Source organism: Aethalodelphis obliquidens, unplaced genomic scaffold, assembly GCF_003676395.1.
Source record: "Aethalodelphis obliquidens isolate GAN/ISIS:26980383/991018 unplaced genomic scaffold, ASM367639v1 scaffold23, whole genome shotgun sequence".
Classification (NCBI taxonomy): domain Eukaryota; kingdom Metazoa; phylum Chordata; class Mammalia; order Artiodactyla; family Delphinidae; genus Aethalodelphis; species Aethalodelphis obliquidens.
Genome location: NW_020837967.1, coordinates 12,191,280 through 12,219,153, shown reverse-complemented (window position 1 = coordinate 12,219,153; position 27,874 = coordinate 12,191,280). Strand labels below are relative to the sequence as shown.

Sequence of the window (27,874 nt, the reverse complement as noted above, 5' to 3'; positions counted from 1 at the left end):
AGACACAACAAAGCAAAACAAAGAAAAAGAAACCCTAGATATTGTGTATTTTTGAAATGATATGAACCAGATATATTATTATTAGGCAAGAAACAAGAAAAACAGGGAGCTATAACAAAGGTGGTTAGCTGAAATAAAAGGATCCATAGGGAAATTAATCGGCTGATTTAGAGCCTAATAGCATGTACAAACTACCTATAGTAAAAGATTATGTTAAAATTCAACAATTTCTATATCATATCTCTCCCAATATACAAATTTAAAAAAAAGAGAATTATATATAGCTAGATTAAATTTAGCTCTTTCCAATTGTACAAATGATTGCTTTTTTATATCCATCAGAGATTTCTAATGGCTTATTTGGCATGATATTAATCATTCAAAATTTACAGTGACTTTCCATTAGGTTTTTTTTCTTTCCTTTTTAATGAAAGCTGCATCTTCAGAAAGGGTTTTGTCTTCATTTTTATTTTATGCTGACTAATGGGAACAACAAAATCTATTTTCACTGCACTAACTGAAATGAGTGGTTACTAATAACCCTAACATAAAAGCTTCAGTGGCAAAATCATTATCGCAAAGAAAAGGTCAGACATAATTTTATAAAGGCACTTGCTGTAGTACACTGTTCTCCATCATTCTAATTTATTTCCACGCTCATGTGCAAATCGGTAAAATTTACAGCCCTTTGGCATTCTCACTTCCAGAATAAGAGTTTGGTTTAAACATCTATCACTAACATATCAAAGATGAACCAGAGGAATATGACAATTTTTCAGCCACAACAAATGTTTAAATATTTTAGAATAAAATTGAGATAAACAAATATATAAGTTAAAGACTGTTTTTGAGAAGTAAATAAGTTCTCAAGGAAAAATTGCTGATATATTATCCTGAAGCACAACATCAATGATTGAAATGTTTCCCTGTTTAAATGACCAGATACCTTAGTTATCACCATGGCCTGCTTCACACTAATAATGGCAATGACAATTTAGAAAGGTGTTACCTTCTCAATAGTTGTGAAATCTACCCATTTCTCTCCAGGTACTACTGACACCCTTCTCCAAGTATAGATCACTTTTCTTTTTTTTTTTTTTTTGCGGTACGCGGGCCTCTCACCGCCGCGGCCTCTCCCGTTGCGAAGCACAGGCTCCGGACGCACAGGCTCAGCGTCCATGGCTCACGGGCCCAGCCGCTCGGCAGCACGTGGGATCCTCCCAGACCGGGGCACGAACCCGAGTACCCTGCATCAGCAGGCGGACCCCCAACCACTGCGCCAGCAGGGAAGCCTAGTATAGATCACTTTTATCGTAATAACTTGCTCACAGGTGTCTTGGCTCCATTTTCCCTGGAATTCATTCTCCATACTATCTAGCATATCACTCCCCCACTTCAAATCATTCAATCTAGAATCCCATTGACCCTGGAATCATGCCAAAATAGTGAAAACGAGTTCTAAGACCCACCACTAACTGGTCTCTCCTACCTTAAGATTCTCCCTTCGTATTTTCTGTTCAGGCCAGCCTTCTAGAATAACTTTTAGTTCCTTGAAACTGCCACCCTTAACCCTGGGCTCTGGTACTTCAACATGATGTCTCTTCTGACTGAAATGGTCTCTCAACCTTGGCTGGTCATGGCTCCCACGTTCTTTGGCTTAGTTTGGTTGGTACTCCAAACCTGACATAAGGACTTGGAGCAGATAATCTGTTTGGAAGGTGATCCTAGGAAGCATTTGCTAAAGGAGGTGGGAAAAGTGAGACAAGGAAAAGAGAAAAACTAGTAACAGCTATTGGATGTGTTACCACTATAGCCAGGTCTCCCCTTGGAGACCTTCTGAGAAAGAGTGGGGGGAAAATATGCCTCAGAATCATCTCATTGGAGGTTAGGAGGCTGGGCTACTTATCCATCAACTCCTATCTCCTGTCGATCAAAGGTGCTCCTGTGGGCAGATGAATCCCCCCTTCCCCAGGATTACCCTTGCTTACCCTCAGGCAGAGAGAAGAGCCACAGCACTTGATCTGAGGAGTTGCTAGTATATTAGAAGCTGCCTCCCACAGCTTCAAGTGAACTCAAGGAGGCAGAAGGGATATGGGGCAAAGCATCAAGAGGCACCGCGAAGTGTCACATCCTCAGAGTCCTACCGTGACTTCTCAGCCCAAGTTAGACTTCCTACTGTATCTCACCTAGCATTCTCTCTATATACATGCACACGTGAAACAACCGCATGGGGTTCAGATTTTAACTGCTTCAAAGTGAAACTCAGCATCAGGGTGGTTAAGAATGGCCCAAGTGGGAAACCAAAATTTAAACCCAGATTTGAAAGACAACAAAGGCAATGCTCTTAATTACTGAGCTATTGAAAATAAAGTGATAAGAAGTGTCACACTTAAAGGCAAATTTTTGAAAATTATCATCCCTCCTTAAAACACATACAAACACAGACACACACACACACACACACACACACACACAAACTACTGAAACATAAACAAAAATCATTAAGCACTAGAATTTCATGAAGGGCTTTAAGCTAATTTATTATATATTCAGTATAATTACCCTCTGGGTAATTGGATCATTATTTTATCTCAGTATGGCATATAAAATAGGCATGGGCGGGGAGCTAAAGGAAAGTTTTATTTGTTCATTCATTCATTCATGCAGTCAGAAATCATTTATTCAACACCTTATATGTACCAGGCACTTAATCAGGGTCTGAGCATCATACAGTAAGTCCCACCCAGTTTCTTCCTTCAAGGAGATCAGAAGATGGTGCAGGAGAGCAACATGGAAGGATAAACAAGTAGGACCAGGCAGGGTCAGAGTAAGGACCCAGAGAGAACACCTAACCCAGAGGAGATGGCACTGAAACTCTTTAAAAGGAATCACCAGAAGCTAGTCAGATGAGACCTGAAGGCATGGGAGTGGAAGGGATTGTGAAAATATATGTAGAAAGTAAAACTGGAAGGATCGTGATTAATTGTACATAAAAGCTGAGAGTGGGGAAGAGCTGTCTAGAATGTAGGACAGGTTTCTAGCTGGGTGACTGGTGGACCATAATCCACCAACTGAATTGATGAATACAGGAAGAAGAGCTATTTTGGTTAGGTGTGAGAAGGCTTGCTGTGCCACTAATTAATTACATATCCTTTAACTATATAATTAAAAAAAAAAACCCAAATTGTAAATGCCACAAAGGACCCTTCTGAAATCAAAAAGGCTAACAGAACCCTGGACATTGTCACAAAAAGCCACTGTAAACAAAAAAAGAAACGTAATTTTGAAATTTAGTTGACTTAATTGATGTACATGACAGAAATGAATGTTTTCCTATCTTGGATCTCATCCCATAAGAAATATCTAATGTAAAAGGAAGAAGCATTTCGGAAAATTGTCATGTGAAGACACAATAAATTAATTAACAGGGAGAAATATAAAATGAAAACTCAGAAGTGAAATTTTAACAAGCATGTGTGGCATAAATAAAATCAATTGAATTTGCTAATTCCTTACACTCTGCAGAAAGGAGGGGTATCATAATTTTGAGACAAGCATAGGAAGTATCACAGGGGGGAGAAGAAATTTATGAAGCATGCTTTGAAAAGTTTGCAGAAGCATATAGATAGGTTCTAGGTGGTGTGTTGCAAATTTATGGCAGGTACAGCCATGTATGACTGTGACTTTTAAAACCACATCATGCTCCCTCACAGCATGCCCCGCGGAATCACTGCTGGGAACAGACTATCAGAGGCAATTAGGGCCATACTCAGGGATCTCTAAGTACGTCCCCACCTCTTACTGCCTCTTTTACATATTTTTCTTATGCCTATCGCCATCTGGCTTCTGACTAATTATTATGATCTCTGCTAATTCTTTCTTAATGACACAAGAATTATAAACCTATGTAAACACTATTCCAGGTTTACTTGTTTGCCTATTTCTCAGTGGTATTACAAAGATAAATTAATTAGTCAATGCTTGTAAGACCTTGAAGACAGAAACTATTAGGTTAAGAATCTGGAGTGGGCACATTTATAATCCTAAAAGCCATTTAAAAGGTCATTAATAAAAACTGCCTTTTGTTTTAAGACAGCTTCTTATTTACAGTAATAAGGTTATACTTTTCTGGTTCCCCCAGCCTTGATTTCATCTTTATAAAGTATAGTCTTGATGAAAGCAGCTTGTGGGAAAAATATTAGTAGTAACTACTCTTTTAGGAACTGCTGATCTCTTGAGTTCATGAGAGCAAAGGGTCCAGAGAATATGGGCAGTATCCATTTATTTAAGAATAAATTCATGGATTAATCATTAATTTCTATACATATATTTTAACATTCTATTTTTAATCATTCAAATCATTTCATGTTTGCAGGTCACATGTTTGTATCTTGAAGCTGTCACATAGGTGGGATGATGATGGTGATGATGATGATTGACAAAGTGAGATTTGTGTTATTTTTTCCAAAGACAATTTCAAAAGTTAGACGGAGTCAGTTTGTTTATTTATGTCAAATATTAACCTTGAGAGGAAATGAAAATTTTAAGAAAAGATACTTTTTGTTTTACTTACATAGATATTTCTAGTGATACTGGCTTTCATCGAAATACCTGAATAAATTATCTTATTTCCAGTAATATTTATATCCCTAATAAATAAAAATGATTGAATAATCCTTATTAGATAACTTTTTATATATAACTATGAATAAATTTAATTTCTTAATTGGGATGTGACATATTCTTCCATAATGCACAAAACATTCTTGAACCTGAATAAGGTCCACATAAAATTCATTCACCTATAAATGCTTAGAACAGATTATTGCAGTCCTTTGTTAACCACAGACACAAATTTTAAAATCTTCTTTTAGTGGAAATAGATGGAACTTTATTTTTAAATTTTCAAAGATTCTTTTCTAATTTTTGAATGATCTAGCATGGTTTTAGAGTCAGACAGACTTGAAATTACATCCCAGCTTTGGTACTTTGTAGCTGTGTGATTTCGTAAATCATTTAACCTCTTTAAGGCACAGTTTGCTCATCTGTAGTCAATACATTTCTTCAAAGGGTTATTTTAAGGATCAAACGACCAAATGACACCTGGACCTTCATAAGCACTGAGTCAATATTATATTATGTACCTGAAGGCGTCTAGCATAGCAGTAGTTCCTTAAAACTCATTTCCTAAATAAAAATAGCTCCCTGTTTGACTCCTAATAAGTAGATGGAAATGATTTGACATATGTTGTTTCTAATATCAATGCAGGCATATTCCTTTTCTAATAGAATCATATGACAATTAGACATTATGTTCCTCAGCAACGTTATGATGTTTTCAGTTCTGTTATATTGAAATAATCATAACTACTGTATTTACTGGTGTTAGGAGAATGAAATTAGCATTTAATATATCAGACATTATGCTAAGTATTTTGCCTGCATTTAGCAAGTATGAATGCTAAAATTAGGTAAAAGTATGACAAGAAACAGGATGTTGATATGCACAAAGTATCTTCCCAAAAGATACTAGATAATTACCAAAGAAAAACAGTAAGTTTACAGTGAAGAAACAAAATCTGGCAGACATCACCTTAAGCAGGTGATCAAAGTTAACATCACCAGTCATACTGACATCACGTACCTCCTGGTGTGATGCATGATGAAGGACAAAATATCATTCCCCTAGTATTCTTGCCAAAAATAGATACCTGTGTTTAATCATGAAGAAGCAGTAGACAAACCCCAAATCAGGATCACTGTACAAAATAGCTGGCAAAGACTCTTCAAAATGTCAAGTTCATGAAAGATAAAGAAAGATGGAGAACCTGTCATAGGCTGGAGGAGACGAGACTAGATTTGACAAATAAATGCAATGTAGGTCCTGGATTGGATTCTGGATAGGAAAAAAGATGGTTTGGGGACAATTCACAAAATGTGAATAAGGCCTGTAGATTCATTAAGAGTATCACACCAACATTAATTTCTTGGTATTGATAATTGTACCATGAGTATGTAAAGTGTTAATATTTGGGGAAGCACGGTGAAAGCTATATGGGAACCCTTTCAATAATTTTTCCAAGTTTATTTATGAGCCTGAAAGTATTCCAAAACAAAACTCTAGAAGGACAAGTAATAAGTTCAAACCACCAGCAGTAGTAGAGCCAGGATTTCAGTCCAATATGCTTGACTCCAGAACTCCTGAGTCTTGACCACGATATCATTCTATCTCCCTTCTTTTACACTGGGTGATCCTTTTCCTACCTATTAACAGACTTTCTATAGCTGTGTTTTTCTACCTGATACTCTTAACATTGTCAGTGACTCATATCTTTGTTCTCAGTAGACATAACTTAATTTTCTTTAAAATTTAATAACAAGGAAAATAGCTAGAAAGCTCCCAGGTGCCTGAGGCAAAAGCCACACACACACAAATCTGAGGAAGGTACAGAGCAGTCTTCTCAGATGAATGCACCGAATCACAGGGGCTAGTGCCACGCTGGGTGGAGCTGTAGTGAGCTGCACACCACTGAGGTCTGATGGCAACGCGGTGGGTCCCTTCTCACCAGGTAATGGGTACAGCCTGAACTACTCTTTTTTGCACATTTGAGGATCAGATGCTTCCATTTCTTATCCTCCAAGGATAGATCTAAGGGCCTATTCTCTAAACTTACAGAACATCGATTGATTTATTTTTTTACAATGGTCAATGGTAATGGCCTTTCACGGGTTTATTCACCTATTTAACAAATATATTCACTTATAAAAGTAACATAAACCGACAGATAGTAGAATGATAGAAATATGAGTATATATATGTATATGTATGTAGATATAGATAGAAAGATTTAAATCAGTAAGTTTCCACCACAAGCAACTACTAAAGAGAGAAAATGTACTATGCAGAGGCATTTCCATGTGGTTGACAGAAGTGCAAGCTTCTTTTGTACACCCTAAAGTAAGATCCTGCTTCTAGGCCATAAAAGAGCTGAGTATATTCCAGAAATAAAATAACTGCAGGGCAGGATGACTTGAAACAGTTTCACCACGTAGGATTTTTACAAAATGCAATTTTAAACAAACTCTCACACTCCCGGGAGGAGTGAACAGGACATGGGTCTTTAATCCAGTGACTGAAAACACCGGAAACCTAATTAAAATATCAAAATGTCCATGGAAAGGGACTAATCAATACGCAAATATACAGGGAAGGGAGTGGCTCCTTTTAGAAATAAAGCCCATCAACTGAATTGATTTTCTGAGTTAGAATTTCTAACAGCTTCAGCACTTTTTTCATAACAGAGCTGAGAACTTAATTAACCCCGCCTATGGAATGACACTCTACGTGGGACTACGGATAAATTAGAAAACAAAATGTAAACATTTTGCAGTTACCTGATGCTTGCTCATATGAACTTGAGATGAAGTGAATTATCATCATATCTTTTGAGCCCTCCCATTGCACGGTTCCCAGAAACACCTGGCTTACAGTAGCTTGCCTATACTTGCATGTTTTGAGAATCATTCAAATTAATGTGACTATTTACCATTCAGGCGGAGTGCAGAACATAAGTCTGTTCAGGGGCACAGAAAGTAAAACAGGATTTTATAAAGAAGCCCTGGGAGGGCAGGTAGGGGAAGGGGAGAACCAGACGTCACTTCTGAATTTTTCATGCTGCTCTAGGAACAAGGCAGTGATTCTACCAGGCTTCTCAAACCTGAGTGTGCAGGGCAATCACTTAGGGTTCTTGTTTAAAATAGATTGATTCAGTAGATGTGGGGGGGAAGGGAGCTAAAATTCTGCATTTCTAACAAGCTCCCAGAGCTACTGAGACTGCCCCAGGAATCCCACTTGGAGTGGTCAAGGCTTTATGTCATATAAATGGTCTTTGAAACTCTAAAACAGTGCTGTAAGGAAGCTTTGACGAGCGTGAAATGGGTTAAAAGGATAAATAGACTTGATTCCGGATAACATCATCTCACTTCATCTGTTAGCACTCAACTGACCTGAAATTTTCCATTTAAGGAAGTAAAGGATAGAGGTACCTCCTAGCCCAGCACCTTTAAAGCAATGATTTGCAAAACCTCTTTGCAGCCCCAGTACACCTGAGGGCAATGACACTGGTTACTTCCTTGACAAGGGACTTGGACAGGGCAGGAAAAGTATTCCTATGAGTTCATCCTTGACAGTTTGAAAATGTCCTCCCTTGCCTCGGTTGATTATAATCTGTCCTCCCTTCTTTCCTGTCACTGGAAAATGACTGTTTTAAAGTTAAAATGCTCACATGACGATGGTTAGTATCGATCTTAACAGACATCAATAGAGCTGTAGTAGCCAGGGTTTCAACATTGTACAAATGTTAAATCATTCCATTCTAGTAACAACCTTAGAAAGTAGGTACCATTGTCATTCCCATTTTACAGCTGAGGAAAGTGATTAACAGACAGTAAATAACAGACTTCAAGTCACCCAGCTTATAGTTGGCAAAAGTGGGGACTCACATCCAGGCAGCCTGTTTCTAAGCCCACATGCTTAAACGCTATATCAAGGTGCCCCTCAACTGACACTGAAACAGCAGGTAAAACATTGACCAGCTGAAATTGGTTTTGCTCCCTTCAATCAGGTTGTTGATTAATCAAACCTGGAGTTATTTTACAGAGGCAGCAGTGCGCAAGTGCAAGACAGGAACCCAGGCCTCCAGGCTGACCCTGGAACTTAGACTCTTCAGTCTACAGAACTCAAAGAATAGAAATGCTTCCACTGGTGCCCTTTACGAAGTGAGAAGTCCTTCAATAAGGAAAATCCAGCTCCCAGCAGCAGAAGTAACTTGAGACTAGTCAATCAGCTTCCAAGTTAGAAATTCCCCTAACCCCTTAAATTTCACCCCAGACTTGGATCTGAGACAGATTTAAGCTCTGCCTGCCTCCCAGCCATTCAACCTGCAATAAAGCTGTTTCCTTTCTCAAACAAAGGTGTCACAGTATTGGCTTCTATGCACATCAGGCAGGGAGTCCTTGCTTGGTAACAATGTGTTAAGATTTGGAATTCAGTGCTGGCAGAGCTCCTGGGAAGGATGATTAAATCATTCAAAACTTGACTACAGGTTGAAATCAAAATTTAGGCCAGGTCCAATTTTAACTCTTCAACCTCCTCTGCTAACAGCTCCCCTTTTATTATTTTTTTTAACTTTTTACTTGGAAATAATTTCAAATTAAAGTTACAAGAATAATCCAAAGAGCCCCCTGCATCATTTATGCAGATTCACCAGCGTTTAACATTCTGCCACAGTTGGCAATTTTTGGATTTTTCAAAAGCTAAGTAAATTGATGCCTCTGAACACAGCTTCCAAGAGCTGCTCCTTTATCCAGCCTACCCATATCTACAGTTTGCTCTGCAGGGATCAGGGCTCAGGTGCCTAAACTCAGCCTATTTATCAGGAGCAAAACTTACTTCGCATTTCTTCTCAGAGAGTGGCTGCATAACAAGAAATTCCTGGCAATGTATCATTAATTGAGAGTGGCTAAAAGTGTTCTACTTCTGGTCCCACTGGAGTGGAACAGAGCACCTTCAGTGAAAAAAGGATGAGACACCTACTTTCTGGGGCTGCACAGAAGTTCTGATGGGAAGGCAATTTATAAACAAACCATGTGAGACCTTGACTATTTTGCCTAGAGTAATCATCCACCACCTAAGTCACAGGCTGTAATTTAGTAAGAAGAAACAGACAAAAAAAAAGATATTGAAAATAGGTATAAAATATATTTTTAAAAGATACTAAAATGCTAGCTTGTTCAAGAAATCTCAATTCCAAAATGTCTTAAGTCTTTCATCTTCTACAATTTAAGATTTTTCACAAGAATTATACCTACTTGCTTTTAGTTATATTTACTCTTAAGGAACATTATAGTCCATCTATATTTTGCTAATTTTTCTGTGCTACGAAGCATTTTCCTTGCAAAAGAGTCCTGTGAAAGCTTTATCATTTAATAACTTCAGGATGAGAATATGTTTTACACTCATGTTATCTAAAATTAACCCTTGTTAAGTCTTCATGGGGGTCCTAGAGAGATCTCGGAAAGGATGATTAAAAACAGGTCTGAGGCTTCCCTGGTGGCGCAGTGGTTGAGAGTCCGCCTGCCGATGCAGGGGACACGGGTTCATGCCCCGGTCCGGGAAGATCCCACATGCCGCGGAGCGGCTGGGCCCGTGAGCCATGGCTGCTGAGCCTGCGTGTCTGGAGCCTGTGCTTCGCAATGGGAGAGGCCACAACAGTGAGAGGCCCGTGTACCGCAAAAACAAACAAACAAACAAAAAACAGGTCTGAGAAGAGAATCTAGGATGAAAGACAGGAGTAAATGGATTTATTCATTCCACCTGAGATATGGCTGCCTGGCTTCAGGGTCCCTTTTTAGCAGCTGTTACAATTATAAAAGATTAATGTGAAACCTTCCAAGAGGGTTTCACAGAAACCTTAAGTATTCATCTCACTTGTGACTTTAAAAAGATGAGTAGAGGACTTCCCTGGTGGTGCAGTGGTTAAGAATCCGCCTGCCAATGCAGGGGACACGGGTTCGATATCTGGTCCAGGAAGATCCCACATGTCGCAGGGCAACTAAGCCCGTGCACCACAACTACTGAAGCCCCTGCGCTTAGAGCCCGTGCTCTGCAACAACAGAAGCCACGGCAATGAGAAGCCCATGCAACGAAGAATAGCTGCTCGCCGCAACTAGGGAAAGCCTGTGCACAGCAACGAAGACCCAATGCAGCCAAAAAAAAAAAACCGAGTAGATATTTATCTATCTAGGACTTTTTTACAGCCATCATTGGTAACAGAGAATGTATGATTACTTCCTATGACTCTAACTTTATATAAAGAATGGTGCCTGTCCCCTACTAAAGATACAATATTGGAGAAATGAGATTAAATTGAACTGAAATATGATGAATTCAAGTATGATTTTTAAAAAGAAGGTATGCTCTTGCTTTGGAAAACTAAGGTTTGTAATCTGCATAAAAATTGAACACTGTACTTCACAAGGCCACTATCTTGAAGAATTTCCAAAGTCCCTTCCATGTCTAAAATATTAGATGGGAATGTTCAACCTGTGTCACTAACGCCATCGGTGGAAGAGGGACTACATCCTTACTTGTCCACTTGGAGGGAAGTGGACCAGCTTACGTGCCTGGCATGCAGAGGAGCTCGGTTACTCGGAGCTCATATTGATTTTATGGAATGGAACAAAAGAAGGCCTTTCTTTTCCATAAAAGGCCCTCAAATAATACTTTGTTCACGACAGATATTCTCAAAGTTGATAAATGATTTCAGTATGATAATAATAGTAAAATGAATTAATTAAACCAAAATTAAGGTAGGCACATGCAGACACAACTCATCCCAGTCTGTTATTAAACTAGAGGGAAATCCTGTATATGAAGACAAGTGAGGCCAGGTTGATGAACTGTGTATGTCTTACTTGAAATGAAACAACTCACAAGACAGAATGCAGCAAGTTTATTCAACCAGTCAAAAATAAAAATAAATAAAAGCAACTTATTGTTAGACACTGCAAACAGGACTCAGGCAAAAATATGTGGTCTGAATAATAGCCTAATAGAGATAGCAAATTAAATTGCCTTTTGAGTTAATCGTTTAGAAAAATAAGCACTTATCAACAGGTTTTCTGATGCGCGGAAAAAATGAAATGGTGCAATATGAGAAAACAGTTGACTAAAGTCACCACAGGCATCCAGATATAGCTCTCCCAACACCAACATTATGGAAATGTAAGAGCAATGGAAATGCTAGTCAAAATGATGCTATTTTCCTTGGAAAAAAGAAAATACCTCCAGAAAGCCTAATTTTTGTTTAATGAAGTTTTCTGTATCTATTTGAGTAGTCTGAGGATCCCCACAGACAACAGTCCAATTTTTAAATTTTAAAACAGTCCACCATCAAAAACTATACCAGTTTCATCAAAAACCTTACCTGCTCTATGATGGAGACATAGGAGAGCAGCACTTCATTTTGCTAGTGTTTCTTATACAAAGAATCAATCTTCTTACTAACATATAGAAAGATAATTTAAAAAAATTTTTTTTTAAAGTCAGGGTATGTTTATGTCTGGCAAAAAGCAGACTGGCAATTTCTTGGCAGAAAATTATATAGAGATATTATATAGATATATAGATATATATCTGTAGAAAGAGACTCTTAGAGATTACTTAGGAATTAACTTACTTGGGGGTTACTATTTTTTATTAGGACTCTCAAAAAACAATGCCTTACTACCTCATTGTTATTTTCAGCATCCTTTCATATCTCATTTTTATTCTTTTTCTTTATTTAAAATTTATTTATTTTTGGCTGCTTTGGGTCTTCATTGCTGTGTGCGGGCTTTCTCTATCTGCGGTGAGCGGGGGCTACTCTTTTTTTTTTTTTAATGTATGTATTTATTTATTTTTGGCTGTGTTGGTTCTTCGTTGCTGCACGCGGGCTTTCTCTGGTTGTGGCGAGTGGGGGCTACTCTTCGTTGTGGTGTGTGGCCCTCTCACTGCGGTGGCTTCTCTTGTTGTGGGCTCTAGGCGCACAGGCTTCAATAGTTGTGGCACGTGGGCTCAGTAGTTGTGGCTCGCGGGCTCTAGAGCACAGGCTCAGTAGTTGTGGCGCACGGGCTTAGTTGCTCCGCGGCATGTGGGATCTTCCCGGACCAGGGCTCGAACCCATGTCCCCTGCATTGGCAGGTGGATTCTTAACCACTGCGCCGCCAGGGAAGCCCGAGGGCTACTCTTCGTTGTGCTGCGTGGGCTTCTCATTGAGGTGGCTTCTCTTGCTGTGGAGCACGGGCTCTAGGCGTGTGGGCTTCAGTAGTTGTGGTGCATGGGCTCAGTAGTTGTGCACAGGCTTAGCTGCTCCGCAGCATGTGGGATCTTCCCAGACCAGGGCTCAAACCCGTGTCCCTGCATTGGCAGGCGGACCAGGGAAGCCCCATTTTTATTCTTGAAGTAGCACTGGAAGGTTGTCAAGGCAGGCATTTCCCCCTTCATTCCAGGTTATAAAATTGAGGTCCAAGAGGCCAGAATCTGAGAAAATGAGTTTTGGAGCCAAGGTCTCACAACTTCTATAACCCCAGACTCCTACTGGGACAGAGGTACTTCTCCAGAAGTTGTGAATAAGAATTTCATAAACTGTGGTTTCAAAAGATAAAATAATTCTAATTTGTCTGGTTGTTGAATCAAACTGTGTGTCCAGCAATAAACTAAAATATATGGATCTAACAGTACATAAGAAAATCTCAAAGTTGTGGCATTTGAAGGTCCTCATAGAAGGAAAAATAAGTCTGGACTGGTTCCTAGGTTTGTAGTTAGAAACTTCTAGATCTGCAACCTGATAACTGAGGACTTTGAAGAAGGAACAAAAAAACCCAAATAAGTACCAGTATTTGAATGTAAGGGGCTTGGCTCTTTGCTTGTCATATGATAGGGAATCATACAAAATTTTCACTTTTCTTTATCTATGAAGACATGCTCCTTCCTTTGATGTGTCCAACTGTAAAACTAGGTTTTAACATCTGTTTTTACTGCAAATATGATTTAAGAAATGTTATTTAAACTAAAAAGAACAATGGAAAGATTTAAACAAAAAGGACAACGGGGAGATCTGAAGGAACATGTAATCAAATTACCATATACATGTGTGTGTGTGTGTGTGTGTGTGTGTGTGTGTGTGTGTGTGTGTATAATATAAATACTAATCATTTTACTTTACATTATAAAAGGAAAGAGAAATCAGTGTGTTTCGGCATGTGAAAAATGTGAATTAAATGACTAAGTTTTGCTCTGCTCTCACAGTATTATTATTGTGGATGGGAGAAAAGGGAAAACTCTTACTCTATTTCCACATTCCTCCTTTTCTAGAAAATTAATCTAAGATTCCAAAATACTGTTTGGACCACATTTACAAATGAAGGTGGTGAAGGGGAAAATATTTCTTTAAAAAATTATGTTTCCAGGTCAGACACTCCCATATCTTCCTTTGACCCATTCAGCTGGGAAAGGGGAGGGAAACTATATCTTCAGGAAATCCAATCTTCAGCTTTCTCACTTCCTTTCCTGTTTGCCCAGGTCTGGGTTAGTTAACCGACTGCCCCCTGAGTCTTATCCTAGGCTATATCTTTCTATTCTCTTTTTTGTCTAATTTGTTGACAGAAAGGATGCCCTTGGGTATGCAAATTACATCAGTTGGTGGTAAGATTTAAGAACCCCCCCCTCTTCCCTTCGGGCTTAAAGTTAAATCCTGTGTCCAGCCAAACTACCAGAGAGCTTTGCATCAAGGATTTTGATGATTATGATTTCAGGGAACCTAATCAGTGAAGTGAATCATTGTTTCCCGTTTGCCATTATCCCTTGGGGTTAAGCCTCTCAGTAGTTATCACAGGGGGGAGGGTAGCTGTGGCTGGGTACCTATGCTGTGTGTGTGGAGAGGGCCAGGAGGAAGAGGGTGTATGTGGGCATCGTTGAGCCCCTGGCCATAACAATACCTTAACACTACAATTCTGTCATCACCTCTAAAACCTGGTTCTACTCCAAGGGTGGCATAATAGAAATGGAGCCAAGAGAACAAGGCAGGATTGGAAAGATGGGGAGGCCAATGGAAGAAATATTAAAAAATGGATCACTCTCGACAATTTGGAAATCTTCAAACTAATATTCAACAATCATACTTATGAAAGAATGTACAAAAATTTTATAAAATATTCTACTAAGTAAATTTATAAGTTCCAAGGTATAAAACTCCTTAAATGAAGGAGTCCAAGTGGCAAATTTTTCCAAAAATAAGTAACTAAGTAATATTATCAATTCTATTGTTGTAAATGGAAATTGTGTACCTGTGAGCGCTTGTGTGTGTGTGTGTATGTATGTTCTGTTGGTGGTGATAGAGAAAGTGGGTACAGGACCAATTTCTAACACTAAGAAATACTTGACAATGGCTTAGATTCTCATGGAAAACCAGTGCAGAGTAGCTAAAATAAAGGTTTCTATCAGTGATATATATTTAAAAATCAATGCATGGAGCACCAGATAAGTTACAAGCTCAAGCTCAAGTCTTTCCATTTGTTTTAAGCCAAACTTTGGTGTTGAAAGCAACAAACAATGTCACTCTCAGAATCCCAATTATAAAAAAATGGATCTTTATATCATCATAATATTTCTTGAGACTATCAGAGAGCTGTTACAAGGCAGCCAAGCAAACCCTTTTCCAAAGAGAAACCAACCTTCTTTGAGGAAAGGCAGGACACATGAACTGCCTCCCCTTTGGGAGAGCACAAGAGCAAGTGTAAGAAGAAATCAGCTAATATTTTAACTGATGAACTTCTTTCTCTGCTTACAGATATCACCCACAGTGGCCGACATGAGAACTGGGCCACTTCATGGAATCTCAATGGGGATACGCAAACGTTCAAACTCTTACAAAGTATATTTTACACTATTAGGGATGGCAATATAGTGGGAAAATTGTCAAATGCAATATATTCCTGAAAAAACATGGTCCTAATCTAATCTTTCTCATTTTCTCTTCTTTTGAAGATCTGTTCTAAGCCAGACAGTGAATCATTTCTGAATCTGTCATCTTCTCTGAGACTGCTTGAATATGGAAAAAGAAAGGGATGATGGAATTCATCAAGGGGAGGCGGCTGCTTCGTTTGCTTCTCAGCCTCAATGAATCATCATGGTGAATTATAATTCATTTCCATTTTAATTGTTAGAAGTCAATCTCCTGACACAGGAACATCTACATAGATACAATGAAGGCTATTGGCCAAAATTTTTGATATTTTACATTTATCAAATCAATGCCTCTTTAAATCAGATTGGCCATTACTCTATTAGTTCTATCTTTGTATCAATAGTGGCAATAGCCCTTGAAATGTTCAAGTTATTTTGTTTTCTCTTTATGTCATGATAAACTGAACAAGACATGGCTTCACTGATAGTAAGATCACCACTATAATCCACGGCAACAAAACCAAATAACTTTTAAAATGTTAAATCAGGCATCATCTTGATAAAGTGATTATCAAAGAACATTCTGTGAACCAAGTGTGATAACTTTTACACATGCATTTTGAATGGGCAATTGACTGCCAAGGTTAACACCTGAGTCACAGAACTTACTAGCAGGAGACGCTTAGGCTGATTTTTCCAAGATTAAGTTCTCTTATCTTCAATACCTAGGTGGTTATAATATTTAAATCATAGAATTGTTGTGAAGATTGAAAAAGCTAATCCATGAAAGCATTCAACCTGACACACAGAACACGGTATCAGTGACCATGTAAGCTAAGTGAGGTTTGTATTCATATCTCCTGTCATCCCCCCTATATAGATTCAGAAACTGTGCCTCAGAATAGTTAATTGTTTGTTTAAGGAACCACCACTGGTAAATGATTTAAGCTCAGACTTAAAATATGTTTGCAGTCTTCTAGATTTAATTATTTTCTTTTATATTAAATTTCTTCACATAATTATTTTCTTTTATATGAAATTTCTTCACATAAATCCATAATTTGGTCTACATGTGTTATCTGAATTGTGAATGTTTCTGGTTAAATCTTTTTCAGACCAAGGGTAATAAACTCATGTAAAATGGAAGATAGCAAATTAATGTAATTTTTAAAAAATGTTCTCTAAATGCATGGATTACATGCATGTTCTCTAATTAAATGAAAACTGAAAGTCATCCAAGGTAAACCACAACTTTAAATTGAATATGCAACTCATCATACTTACTGGAGAAATTAATGGTTAATTAATTAATTAATGGTTAAATTAATGGTGGCTTCTCAAAGTAATTCTTTATCATTTTCTATAACATCTTACATGAATTATTAATCTAAACTGCAATTGCAGAACTAATATACTTGAAAAGTGATCACAACAATGTTAATATGTCAATTAAAGCAAATTTTTTTTTTACAGAAGAAGAAAAAGAAACTCAAAATGTCAAAGCACTTACTGCAGCTTGTCGATGAGTATTGGACAGTATTCCATGAATCTTCACTTTGTCCTTTTCCATTTGGTCTATGTTCACCCACAAATCCCGGCTGGCAGAATCAGATGGACCATATATCCGAGATATATAGTAATTATGATCTGTGTCCTCCTATAATAATAAAGAATAATGCACATCAAGGACACGGACAGTACAGATGGACCTTGAGGGTATTGTGCTAAGTGAAATAAGTCAGAGAAAGATAAATACCGAGTGACATCCCTTATATGTGGAATCTAAAAAAGCCAAACTCATGGAAACAGATTAGAATGGTGGTGACCAGGGGCTGGAAGGGGGTGAAATGGGGAGATGTTGGTCAAAAGGTATACACTTCCAGTTATAAGACAATTAAGTTCTGGGGAATCTTATAGATCTTAAATGTTCTCACCACAAAAATGAAATGATAATAATGTGACGTGATGGAAGATGTTAACTGATGCTATGGTGGCTAGCTTTTACAGTATATAAGTGTATCAAATCAACGTGTTGTACTCCTTAAACTTACACATATCAATTATATCTCAATAAAGGTAGGGAAAAAAGAGAAGCATTAATTTTTTTCAGTGACTACTCAGTATTAGCAAAATTTGTCTAAAGCATTCTAATTTCTATTTTAGAAGGTAAAAAAGTATATTTTACTTTTGACTATGGTTTCTTGAAATTTCTCCATTTTATCAGTTTATTTTGCTTTTTCCCTAGAGTTGTGTAAATATTCTTTTTTTACCCTAAAAATGAGAGTGTGTCAGAACTGCGGCAAGCAAAGATAGAAGTAATCATACATGATTCTTGTTATAAGCTTTGTGTTGATACTGACTGCCATTTAAAATAATACCTCTAAGATGAATCTACTTGTAGCATTTTTTTTCTTTTTCAGTTGAATTCAGAGTGCAACATTTAATGGATGTTTTTTTCACATCAGTTACATTTTTGTAATACCTTTATTGTCCTAGGATCAAAAAATGTTTTTTCTTCCTTCTCACCCCCTTTTTACGAGAAGTATTTAAATCATTATATATCAAACTTATATAATTTAGAGTTACACAGAGTTTCATTAAAAAGAAGAAAAAAGCCCTCAAAAGTAAAAAAAGAACAAAGGTGTTCCTAAAATTCATAAAAGAACGAACAAACAAAAATGATTCTATTGAAATTAGAAGTGTTAGTATTCTTCAAAATAGCCAAATGAGTTAAATAACCTCTAAGGAAAGTGAATTAGATTTTAAAAATATACAAGTAATAAGCCTCTTTAAAATAAACTGTTATATTGACAAAACTTAAAGGCAAATGAACAATCTGTGTACAATAGTCTTTTCTAAAACAGTAATGTTAGGGCTCTCTCTGATTGCTGCTGCCCAAACAAAAAATGTCACTTTTGGAACTAGTATTTTCTGAAAGCCTGAACTGTAATTACTATTGAGTGACAACAAATTCAAACTTCTCCTTTTGAACTAGGGTTATATTAGGCGTTGCTTTCATTTAATGGTCCTAGAAATTGAGATAATACATCTTTCTCCCATAACTTGGGTTGTTAAATTCTACTTTTATTTAAATTCTCATTATTGATATCAACATGGTACCTGTCACAAAACCTTTATTTTTCAGATTTCTCACTCAATGAAGAGATTTAAATGTTTTAAAAAGCAATTTTGCTGAGGAACACCTAGAAAAATCACATGATTCTTGACTAATTTGAATCACAATTAGTTTTTTTTGTTGTTTATCATGAAATGTAAATGTACTTACCAGTTTGAGAAGTCACTAAACAGAATGCATTTAAAAATATTCAGGTATATGTAAGATTAATGTTTAGTGAATAGAGGGTCTATGATTTGAATAATAAATTTTTGGATGGAATTTCATCTAATGCATTTATTACTTAAGTGCTAATTAAATAAAATATAACTATCCTTGAAATCCAGTCAAAATAAGAATACCATGTACCTTTACATATATAAAAATATATATATATATATATATATATATATATATATATATATATATATATATATACACATACACATAAGACTACATGAAGGAAAGGAATATTCTAAGCAATATTCTAAATAGATTTTGCTTCATGACTAAAAGAAAAAATATGACCCCAAATGTACATTTTGAGAAAAGATGTTGATTAAATGTTAACAGTAAATTTAAAAAAAAATAAAAATCCTGTATCTCCAATTAAACTCTAGGTATCATGTACAAATTACAAGTATACCCACAATGAAAGATAAGAAAGTTCTGCAGAGAAAAAAGAAAAAAGGAGATACAAAAAAAGGAGTAGGAATAAGATTCTATGAAACTCAAGAGAGCTTCTATCCTAATGATTTTCCAGCCCTCCCTTCCAGAACGTGACGACACTGATTGCTTGGGTTCTAGGAGAGTAACAAGCATTGTGGTTGTGCCTTCAACTCCTTCTCATTGTCTGGTGCTTCTCCATTGGAAGCTTTCAGTGGTAAGTACCCTCCTTGACACTGGGCACAAGCCATTCTACAGGTGTCACTCCACTGGCAACAATGGTTGGTGGGCATGATGAGCACATAACCTAAGAAGGACCAAATAGTGAGACATCTTGGAGATTAGGTAGAGAGGAGATAATTTCCCTGATTCTGATTGCTGAGATGTGTAAATATGAGGCTTGGAACTACTGCCACCATTTTCTACCAAGAGGGAATCCTGCCTGAAGATAAAGCAAACATAGATAAGGACAGAACCATAAGCAATGCAAAGAAAAAGCCAGATCCCTGACCAAGTATATCTAAGTGCACCAACTCCTGGGCTTGTTCAACCACTTAGATGAACCATTAAATCTCTTCTATTGTTAAAACACCTTGAGTTGAGTTATTATCAACCAAAAGAACCCTAACTGACAAACAAGTTTCCTTAACTTTCACGAAAAGAGACTTCAGCAATGTTGAATAAGACAACCTTATCTGCAGATTTATAGATCTAGATAACAAACATCTCCCATTCGCATCTGGTAGTCTAGCAAATCACACAGAAGGAATGAAAACTTGTATTTAACCTGCCAGAAATCATCAAGTCTGAATAACAAACAACAACGATTCATTTGATTTTTCAGTGAATGGTACAAAAGGGTGGTTTTGAAGAAAATATTCAATGAGTTTAAATTAAAAATTTAGTCTTTTTCCCTATTGCTAGTATTTTTATAAAGAGTTCAGCAATACTGAGGTCAGAGATATAATCTTTAGATGAATTATGTAATAGATTTTATGATGCTGCCAAATTCTTATACAATTGCCAGATAGATATTTTCTTTAATATCACAAACTTTCAGTATAGAGCTCAGTATAATTGTTGCAATCAACATATCTAAAATGACTTTGGTATTTCCCTTAACCCCTAAATCCCTGTAATTAATCAAGACACAGTCTTGAAGTTAACATAAAGAATAAGAGTATTGTTATGCTAAACAATGGATTCGCTGCAAAAATATACATTTTTTATCAGTAATTACAATTATTGATATGGCTATGTGAACATACACCTTCATTTTCACTTAAATCAGAGCTTCTCAAAACAACATAAAATCTTTGAAAATACTGACAGTTAAAGCTTTTTGACTTCTTGGTGTTTGACTTCTATAGTCCAAGCTTGCCAAGTTGTCATGGCAACTTTTATTCAAAGAGGAAGACAATTTATTGTTTACCTAGGAATTTAAAGACAAAAGTTGTTAAATTCCTGGGAGAGGTGTTTGGCTCAGTTATTCAGGAAAGCCATAAAATAGATGTCTCAAAAATATGACATCTTAGCACTACTAAATTATTCAAACCATATCTTGTCCTTTATAGGAGTAATGGTTCTTAAAGCTTTGCCAAAAGCCACTTCAGGCATAAAGATTTTCCTATTCTGCTCAGAAGCAAACTCTTCTTTTTTTTTTCTTGCAAACTATTTATAACATCATAAAAAATAAAACAAAACACTGTGATATGCCTACTTGCCAATTCATTTAGGAAACCAACTGTTACTGAAAGTAGATGGCACAATAGGTAGCTATAAATCCCATAAATCCATGCTTTTCAAACATGTCTGGAAATGTACAGCTGTAAACAGAGGACATACACCAAAAACACAGAGAAAAAGTCTTTGTAACTGTAGCCTAACCATTCTGCAACAATCAGTTTACACAATTTCTAACCCAAAGGTTGTCTTCTCTTCTATCATGGGTGTTAAGTTGATTTTATGTTGAATAATTCTTATGGATGCCTCACATTGCCTATGTAGTAATAGCATTTGAACTCTAAATTCATTTCATTAAGAATTTTTTTTAAAAAATCAAGAATATATTGTATGAACATCACTGTGCTAGTCATTTGAAATATATGGATATATAAAACATAGTCAAAGTTCTCAGGTAAAGTTATTTAGCATTTAATCAATCAGTTACCTTTCAAAGATAGTTTTATAATAAATAAAGAAATATTATAATTTGAATGGTTCTTGCCAGGTATTAATATATGTAATATAATGTAATGTAACCAAATATGTTACATTCTTATATAAATGATTTCACAAGGGCCATACAGTACAATTAAAGGTAAAGCTATTTAAAAATATTACTTATATATATAAAACTACTCAAAAACAAAGAGTTAAAAAATAGTGATCTAAAAAAATCATGTTGATATAAGAAACCAAAGGACATGATCAAATAACAAAAGGAGAAAAAGTGAGCTGGCAATACTTTTGTCAACTGCATTAGAAGGAGGTGACCTACAGGGAATGTGGAAGATAGGTCATATGAGTGTCTCTGTTAATAAAAAGCCAATGAGAGTATTTAGCTTTCTTTCACTGGGTTACCGAAAAATGAAATTCGACCAACATATTTAAGCACATTTGAAAAGCATATGAACAGAATATAAAGGATTATTAAATTAGTCCCACACAATTTCAGCACGATAGGAGCAATTACATATTATCTTCAAATAGCCTTCAATATACATCAGCAAGTACTACAGCAATACCCTCTTCAGACACTCAGAACAATTACATGGGATACAATTAAATTTACTGTTATGGTGTCAGAAGAATTAAAATCAATTCCTCTGTCTCCTATTGATTATATCAGATTACTGCACCAATTCTCATTATGCATATCTTTTACGTATCTTCAGTTTCTCACAGATGCCTCTGCTATTTCTTTAAGGATTTTTACCTACTTGATCTATTTGCAGCATGGTCTATCCCCCGAGCAATATCTTGTCCATGACTCTTTGGTAGGTATTATTTATTTTTTTATTTTATTTTTTTTTGTGGTACACGGGCCTCTCACTGTTGTGGCCTCTCCCGTTGCGGAGCACAGGCTCCGGACGTGCAGGCTCAGCGGCCATGCCTCACGGGCCTAGCCGCTCCACGGCATGTGGGATCTTCCTGGACCGGGGAACGAACCCATGTCCCCTGCATCGGCAGGCGGACTCTCAACCACTGCGCCACCAGGGAAGCCCGGTATTATTTATTTTATGAGTTCTTCACAAGAATTTAGTTAAGTGACACCCAAGAATGTAGGATTAACTGGTGTGTGTGTGTGAGTGTGTGGGTGAATTTATCATGAGGTCAGATTACTATGTGACATATAAAATATGGGATTCCAGCAATATTTCCATCATAAAACAGTTTTCATTTTCCCAGTAACTCTTAGATGAGATCATCTCTCATGCTATGCAGAGAGAGGTAAATTGTATGGCCAAGGAAGCATAACACATTTATCTTTCAAAATAATGACAAAATCAAAGCTCTATAATTCAATTAAGTGATTGCCTACATCTCCAGGCATTTTGGAATGTGTTGGTATGTGTTTGTGTTGATTCATTTATTAAATGAAACAAATAGTATTTTCTACCTGGATATATTTTATCCAGTATACTTTAATTTGCTCCTGGTAGAAACTTTTAACCTTTTCAAGAATAAACCTGCGAAAGTATTTCCAGTTTTACAGTGGTGAAAAAGCACAGGCCAGAGAGAGAATCTGGGCAGTTTTGAGTGAATTAACATCTCAATTTATCTTTTACAAGTACAAGCAAGTGATGGCCAATCATACAGTGGTTGCTAAAGAGGTGCACTGCCAACTTACAAGGGATCTCTGAAGGCTCCAAAAACCTAGGGAAAAAATGCATGCATGAAAAAGTTTAAAAATATGTATGAAATTTCTATTAAAAAGCTCAAAATTAGCATTACAATAACATAGCTCAAAGGATATTTGGGTTGAAGTACAGCTTCTGCCTCTAAATAGTCACTGTAAATTTTGGACTTTATATAAGGAATTCAACTAGGTGTCTCTTAAAATTCCTTTCAGCTAAGGTTCTGAGATTCTAAAGCCACAGGCGAATGGGAAGAAACTGCTAGGGGTGAGTGAGTCAGAAGACTTTGCATTATTTAAGTGATACCCACCAAAAGAAATATAAGTGTGCAGTTTGAAGAACCAACACAGGTAGCTAGTTATAGTAACTGTATAGCATAGTACCATTTCAATAGGTACTTAATCATCCTTGTTGGTAAGTTGTAGATTGGCCCCAAGACTGGAGGCAAATTAACACACTTGTTGCAGGGAGTGTACGAATCCCTGGGAACACTATGCGTTATCTGTGCAAATTAAAAAAATCACAGGTCTTGTATTTGTGTGCATTATTTTTCAAATGCACGATATATTGTGATGCATAAAATGTGTGATCATTTTACAGTTACTGAATTTCTCTATAATTCTTGGTGTATTTTTCCAATCAACTAGAAAGAAACAACAATGGTATGAGGGACCACAAAACATTCTGATAATCAGAAAAGACAATCATAATTTATATGGACATTTCTATTTTAGATGTAGCATTCATGATGGGGCAGGAACTTGGACACTATAAACATACTGTCTTAGTCTGCTCAGGCTGCCATAACAAAAGACCTGAGACTGAGTGGCTTAAAAAACAAATTTATTTCTCACAGTTTTGGAATCTGGGAAGCCTAAGATCAAGGTTCTGGTAGATTTGGTTTTTGTGAAAGCTCTCTTCCTGGCTTGTAGACGGTTGCCTTCTCACTATGTCCTCAAAGGGCCAAGAGAAAGATCTTTAGTGTCTTCCCATCCTCTTACAAGGATACCAATCCCATAGGGCCCCACCCTTACAACCTCATTAAATCTTAATTACCTCCTAAAGGCCCCATCTCCAAGTATAACCACATGGGGGTTAGGGCTTCAACATATGGATTTAGGGAAGACAGAATTCAGTCCATAGCACATACAGATAGTTCCTTTATTAAGTTTGGATTTGTAAGAAGCCCTAGATTTATTGCCTTTGAAAATACATGTCATTCTCTAGTGCTAATCAAAATTGCCATTCAAGCTTTCTAATATAGGAGGGCTTTTTGAAAATCCATACAGTTCTCTATCTCGGCCTATCTCTTAGAAAAAAAATTGAGATATTTATAATTTTACAAGAATTATGGAAAATTTTACTCTGGAGCAACTTCTAAAAATTATAACTCAGTTGACAATTTTCACACAACCAACATTTGTGGAAAAGTTGGGTAATTTCCCTCTATGAACTGGTCAATCTCATTTCAAAGGTAACTGTTACTGTTCCCACAAACACCAGGCTTGACACAGCCACCCCTTCCATTTCGTCCTCCCCGTCACATGCCACACCAGCCCTACTAGCTCTCCTGGTGTCCCACAAGTACGCTATGTGCCCTGACACCATACTGTTCACCTGCTCTTTTATGCACCTGGAATGATCCTCCCCTATTCTGTCATGCTTTATTTCTTAGCCTGCTTTAATTTCCTTTGTAACTTTTATCATTGGACTTTAAAAAAAATTATTGCCTCCCCCTGCTCCCCATTTAAAATATCTCTCCCTCTATTGGGTTCACTGCTGTATTCTAGATAGTAAACATTGGTACATGATAGATACTCAATATACAGATTTGTAAGTTTTAGACCTTCTTTATATTTTTCAAGCTATTTATTACTTCGGCTTTATTACCTCCTAGAAAAGATGTTACAGTGGTAGATTCTTCTTAACAGCAAGGAAGAAGTAAAAACTCACACACAAAGCAATCCAATTTATTTATAAATATATTTTATTCACTATTCAGTTTATTATTCTTGAAATTTCCATGCCCTACTACAAAACCCCTCATGCCACCTCTATCAGTGGTTATTGCTGGGTAACAAACAACTCCCAAACTTGGTGGCCTGAAACAACCATTCATTTGTTTAGGACCGGGTGCAGCTGGGCATTGCTTCTGTCCTACACGGTGTCAGTTGGGATCACTGATGGTTTGTGGCCACTTCTCATGTCGGCTGGGGACTGGCTGGTTCCACATGGACTTGGCCACATGTTTAGGTTCTCTCTCTCATTGTGACATCTCATTCCCAAGGAGACCAGATTGGGCTTATTCCCAAGCTGATAGAATCCAAGCAAGTAAGAGCGGAAGCTGCAAATGTCTGGAGGCATTGCTTAGAAGGTGTTTAATTTGACTTCCATCCCATCATTTGATCAGAACAAGTTACAAAGCATGTCCTGGGTTCAAGAGGTGAGAAGATAGATCCTACCTCTTCATGGGATAAGCTGTAGGAATTTGGGGCCATTTTTAACCCGTCATGCCATGCAAATTTTCTATGCCTGAGTGGTTGAGCTATTTTGCTAAGTATAAATAAACAGTTACTTTGACCCCTCTAGGAGATACTGTATCATTTCCACTTCAGTTGAGAGACCATTTTGACAATACCTGTGGGTAGATTCAATTAAAAAAAAAAATCTGTAGTTGCTTTCATTTAGCATAGAGGTACTTTTAACAATGTAAATCTTCCTATTGTTTTCTAAATAAGAATTTTAAAAGCCCATTTCAAATGATAAATTCTTCCAGGACCACATATTAGAAGAAGGAAAATCTTGTTGCCAACTCACTTAACTTTAGGTAGCTGATGTACAGGTCAAACAAGGGCAGAACAAAGGGAGAGAGGCTGCAATAGTTTCATGAGCCATTAAAAATAAAGAAGCAAAAAGGAAAGCACAATCTGTTGAAGTTTTGTTTTAAAGTTACCAATTCTAGATTCAAACAAATATTTTCATAATATGGTTTTGCTGACTTTGAAGAAAGATTCCCTCTCAGATCTATAAAGCTGGTATTTATATCTTGCAATAAAATTACAAGATAGCTTAGGAGAGATTTTATTTCAGTGCAGCCTGAGAAGCATGCTTTCCTTTTTTGCTTCTGTCCTACAAAATCACACAAGGGAAAATCAATGTTATGAGCTTCTCACTTTCCTAAGAACTAGCTGGAAAGTGTAAGAAAAATGCCTGGAGGTCAAATATTAAAGTGAACGTAGTCTAATGTAGGAAGATGCTATAAAACAGCCTATTTATTTACAACCATTTCTTTCAGATGTCACTCATACAAGCTAACAAGTATTTATGATGCACTGATTATGTATGTGGAGGTCTTCAGCTGATGGCTGTGAAGGGTAAAAGACGTTTATGATATAGTCCTTGCTCTCCAGAAACCTGCAACAGAGTGACATAGTGCAGGTACTCAAATCTCTCTGCTCCAGACCAGCATAAGATAAAGGCTGTACTAATGGCAGCTTCAGTTTCATAAGCCTCCTCAGGAGGAAAAAATCTCATTCAGTTTTAGTGATAAAATATAGGGCTCACAGAAGTCATGATATTTAATCTGGGCCTTGAGGAATGAATTGAGAGGGCGATTTTGCTCAGAGGGACTGGTCTGAACCCAGGGGAATGAGCAGAAAAATACTAATAAGATTACAGAAAATAACTAGAACAACAGACACATATAGGGGAGTAATGTGAAGTGAGTGCAGTTAGATATGTAGAATTTTGATTGCACAAACCTTTGAACATCAATCTGGAAAGTCTGAATTTGATTCTGTGTAAAATGAGAGCCTTGGAAGTAATGGATTAAGTGTAGACTTAGATGGAACAATCTAGAAAATAGGATGGACTGGAGAAGGGAGTGATTAGAATCATACATTGGTTTGGAAGCTATCATAAGAATAAAGAGTAAAAGAATAAAAATTAATTAATTATTTTTTAAAAAAGAATAAAAGAATCAAGAACAAAATCCTAACAGCTTAACCAGGTTACTAAGAGGGAAAACAAAAGGGAAGATGCTGTTGTGAGAAAGACTGAAGAATCCAAAAGACTTGCCACTATTTAAGAGGGAGAAGAACACTCAAAAATGACCCTGCAGCATTTAATCAGGATAACTGGACAGCCTGGATGGTTGAAAGTAGCTATGCCAGTTAACATTTTAAAGTGGAACTTAGCATATCTACATGTCATTATAAATGCTAACAAACAAATATAGGAAAATAAATATCACTGGTTTCCAGATACAGTGCATACCAATGGTCACAGAACAAGGCCTTAGGAGTAACCAGATGTTAATTGAGAAGCCCTCCCATATTCAAGTAACACCTGTATTTCTATCTTTCTCTCACTGAGTACTCGAATAAGCGCTCAGTGGAGGACAATGCCATGAGCTAATGAATGCCCTTGAACTGTAGCATTGGTTCCCAAACTTGTCTGCACATTAGAATCAGTTGGAGATCTTTTATAAATTTCACAGCCCAGATCATACTCCAGACCAGTTAAATCAGAATCCGGGCTGGGTGCAGTGTGATCCCAACATGCAGATACATCTGGGAAACATCACCCATTAGCTGAAATTTCCAATTTGTAACTGAACATGTTCTATATCTATATGATCATACCAAAACCAAGGCTTTAGAAATATATAAAAAAATTCAACTTATCCTTAGAGAGTTTACCAAAATTTAAGAATTTCACTTTTTCAAA

At 36.8% G+C, this 27,874-nt stretch overlaps 1 protein-coding gene across 1 annotated transcript in view; it reads right to left on the bottom strand.

Annotated features, from left to right (window-relative positions):
- The window catches only part of PLXDC2 (plexin domain containing 2), a 416,593-nt gene that overhangs the window by 201,975 nt on the left and 186,744 nt on the right, over positions 1 to 27,874 (bottom strand). Inside the window, exon 4 of the mRNA XM_027121784.1 lies at positions 17,016 to 17,162. Coding sequence (XP_026977585.1) covers positions 17,016 to 17,162 — 147 coding nt within the window. The remainder of the gene's footprint in view (positions 1 to 17,015; positions 17,163 to 27,874) is intronic.